Raw genomic sequence first — 3,696 nt, forward strand, 5'->3', positions numbered from 1 at the left:
GTCTGAAATACTCCTCTGTGATACAGACAAGAGGGAGATTGAGTCAATAATTAAATCACTGAAGACTAAGGACTCTCATGGTTATGATGGAGTGTCTAGTAGAATATTAGAGTACTGTGCTGCACATGTTAGCCCTGCATTTAGCCGTATTTGTAGTTCTTCCTTCAGGAATGGTCAGTTTCCTGAGCGATTAAAACACTCAGTAGTAAAGCCACTTTATAATAAGGGATAATGTAGATAATTTTAGACCTATTTCTATGCCATTAGTGTTTGCAAAAGTTATCGAAAAGGCTGTGTATGTAAGGTTAATTGATCATTTTATATCACACGATTTGCTATCAAATGTACAGTTCGGCTTTAGAAGTCGTTTGACAACTGAAAATGCTATATTCTCTTTTCTCTGTGAGGTACTGGATGGGCTAAACAAAAAGTTGCGAACGCTTGGCGTATTTTTTGATTTAACAAAGGCATTTGACTGTGTTGATCTCACTATATTGCTCCAGAAGTTGGAGCATTATGGAATAAGGGGAGTTGCTCACAATTGGTTCACCTCTTACTTTAGCAACAGGCAGCAAAAGGTCATTATTCACAATGTTGATAACGGCTGTGATGTGGGATCTGAGTGGGGTACTGTCAAGTGGGGGGTGCCCCAGGGATCACTGTTGGGGCCGCTCCTGTTCCTTATTTATATAAATGATATACCCTCTAGTATTATGGGTAACTCTAAAGTATTTCAGTTTGCTGATGACACTAGCTTGGTAGTAAAGGATGTTGTGTGCAACATTGACTCGGTTTCAAGTAGTGCAGTACATGACCTCAGTTCATGGCTTGTAGAAAATAAACTAACGTTAAATCACAGTAAGACTCAGTTTTTGCAGTTTCTAACACATAAAACAAAACCTAACATTTTAATCTCACAGAACGGGCATATGATTAGTGAACCTGAACAGTTCAAATTCCTATGTGTTCAGATAGATAGTAAGCTGTCATGGAAAGCCCACGTTCAGGATCTTGTTCAAAGACTTAATACTGCCATTTTCACTATTCGAACGGTATTGAAAGTGAGTGATACTTCGACACGTAAATTAGTCTACTTTGCTTATTTTCATTCGCTTATGTCGTATGGTATTATGTTTTGGGGTAACTCTTCCCATTCTAGAAGGATATTTTTGGCTCAGAAACTGGCGGTTCGGGCAATAAGTGGTGTGAGTTCACGAACCTCTTGTCGACCTCTGTTCACGAGTCTGGGTATTTTGACATTTACCTCTCAATATGTATATTCCTTATTGTCGTTTCGTGTTACCAATATTAGTTTATTTTCAACAATAAGCAGCTTTGACTCGGTTAATACTCGACATAAATCAAACCTCCATTCGGATCGGACTTCCTTAACTCTTGTGCAAAAAGGTGTGTAGTATACTGCTGCATCCATTTTCAATAAGCTGCCACTCGAATTCAAAAATCTTAGCAGTAATCCACGCACTTTCAAATCGAAACTGAAGAGTTTCCTCATTGGTCACTCCTTTTATTCTGTCGAGGAGTTCCTTGAAAAATTAAGCTGATTCTCATTGCATTGCTGATAGAGTTTGCTTAAACTTATGGACTGATTTTTTTTCAGGTTCATGAACATTTATTTTTATCTGTTATTACTTTTATGTTGTAAGTTCATGTACTGACACGTTCCATGACCTTGGAGATTTGCTCCTCAATTTGGTCCTACGGAACTTGACATGTAAATAAAAAAAATGGCCATATTGCTCTGTATGGATTTCATTCAGTCTTCACAGCAATACTCAAACACTACACATTAACTGATGCCTGCTCGTGGCACATTGGCAACGGCTAACAGCTCGCGTGTATCGTTCACATCCATGAATTTGGGATCTGTGTTTCAGGAGGTGAAGTGTGACCTTACGAAAAATTTTAAGGAATCTAGTGGAGTTTCAACAGCTTACACCTTTTGGTAAGTGTTTTTATCACTAAATACACCAGAGGTAGACCTCCAACGGAAAGAGTAAGTTAATTCCGCATGAAATGAATTGTAAGGTTTCTCGTATTGCACCTGCATCAACCAGGGTACCTTTTGACAGCTCAGAATACTTAGTGTCTTTGAAACATGAATCAAGTGAGTCCTGTTTGATCTGAATCATCACACAACCAGAGCATCAAATAATACAAAAGTAATCGAAATAACCACATTGATCACGTTTTTTTAGAGTTTTCTTTATTTTAGTGAAGGAGTAGAATTACAGAAAGACATTTCAGCCCAGGAGAGCAGCCTTAGCGTGGAGATGAGCGGCGGTGGCGAGAGCGCCAGGAGCAGCATAAGCCAGAGGGGCGGGGGCCGCGTAGGCCACAGCGGGGGCGGCGTAAGCGTGGGCGGCGTAAGCGTGGGCTGCGTGGGCGGCCAGAGCGGCGGCGCCGTTGACGACGGCGTCACGCGCCTGCGTCTGGGCGACGGCGGTCAGGTGGGCGGCTTTGGTGACGGCGACGTCAGGGGTGTCCAGCAGGTAGCCGTCGGAGCGCACGGCGACGGGGGCGGGGCCGTAGGCGGCGTAGCCGGCATGCACGGGCGCGGCTACCACTGCGGGGGCGGCGTAGGCAGCGGGGGCGACGACTGCGGCGGGGGCGGCAACGGCAGCTCCGAGGTAACCGGGTTTAGCCAGAGCCACGGCCAGTACGGCGCTCAGGACGATCTGAAATTGGGAATGTCACTCTATTCGTCTGTTTACTAATCTACATGTATTGTTCTACGTAAACACCTAAATAGCTACTACTGTCGTATTATAGTTCACAGCAATACTCAAACACTACAGATTAACTGATGCCTGCTCGTGGCACATAGTTCACTGTCCTGTGTCAATCATGTAAAATACATAAGAAAATGATTCTACTCTCTTCACAGATGTCTAACCGAATTTCATCTTGGAGTCGTGATTCTCACAGGAATTTTATTTACGAGACAATGGAGCTGTGGCACTGTTTCTGCGTCTGAGCAACAGCATTTCTGGGACGCTATTTCGTCTACCTTAAAAAAATTAAAGGCTGAGAGCATGGGCGTCCATAAATTCCTTATCTAGCACCCGTCAAAGTTACTTATCGGAGCTCTCAAAAATAATCGAGTATTACACTGTAATATATTATTCTGGAGTTCTCCCATATTGCGCTATTCGCTTTCGCTACTGGTACTCTCACATATTTCTGTTACTTCTTCCTGATACGTTTAGACATACCAAGGGCGAGACGAATGCTGTAATAGATACTATCAGACTGTTTTGGTAGTAGACGTTACATATCAAGACGAATCCTGTCCTAATGGTTGGGAGAAGTGGTATATACCAGGGTCTTCATGGCTGTAGTGCTTTCTGCTGCTGCTACTGCTGCTGCCGAAATGTGACTCTGTCCACGTTCTGCTCGCTATTTATACGAGGCTGCGCTGTCACGGATACGTCACAGTGCGTGAAAGCAGGTAACTCCGTACAGTTGACCTTGCTCACGGTCCTCCGGCGGGCGTTGTCTCGTGGGGCCTGACTCGTTCCGGAGGGTCTGCTGAGCTTGTGAGTCCGACACTGAATGAGGTGAGGAAGTTGTTTAACGGCAACACCCGTGAAGTGTTTGTTAAAATTATATGCGTGTCATTTCTATAATCCAGATTATTTGCCAAAAAATAAAATAAAATCCTCTTGAATAATTTTA

At 43.4% G+C, this 3,696-nt stretch overlaps 1 protein-coding gene across 1 annotated transcript; it reads right to left on the reverse strand.

Annotated features, from left to right (window-relative positions):
* Positions 1 to 2,202: 2,202 nt before the first annotated feature.
* On the reverse strand, positions 2,203 to 3,402 carry LOC124607072 (cuticle protein 16.5-like). Its single transcript, XM_047139245.1, has 2 exons — positions 3,340 to 3,402; positions 2,203 to 2,696 (listed from the first exon to the last, which is right to left on the reverse strand). Exons 1-2 carry the CDS (start codon positions 3,349 to 3,351, stop codon positions 2,262 to 2,264), a joined length of 447 nt encoding a protein of 148 aa, XP_046995201.1. The 5' UTR covers positions 3,352 to 3,402; the 3' UTR covers positions 2,203 to 2,261.
* Positions 3,403 to 3,696: the final 294 nt, after the last annotated feature.

The sequence above is a fragment of the Schistocerca americana genome, chromosome 3 (genome assembly GCF_021461395.2).
Source record: "Schistocerca americana isolate TAMUIC-IGC-003095 chromosome 3, iqSchAmer2.1, whole genome shotgun sequence".
In the NCBI taxonomy this organism is placed as follows: domain Eukaryota; kingdom Metazoa; phylum Arthropoda; class Insecta; order Orthoptera; family Acrididae; genus Schistocerca; species Schistocerca americana.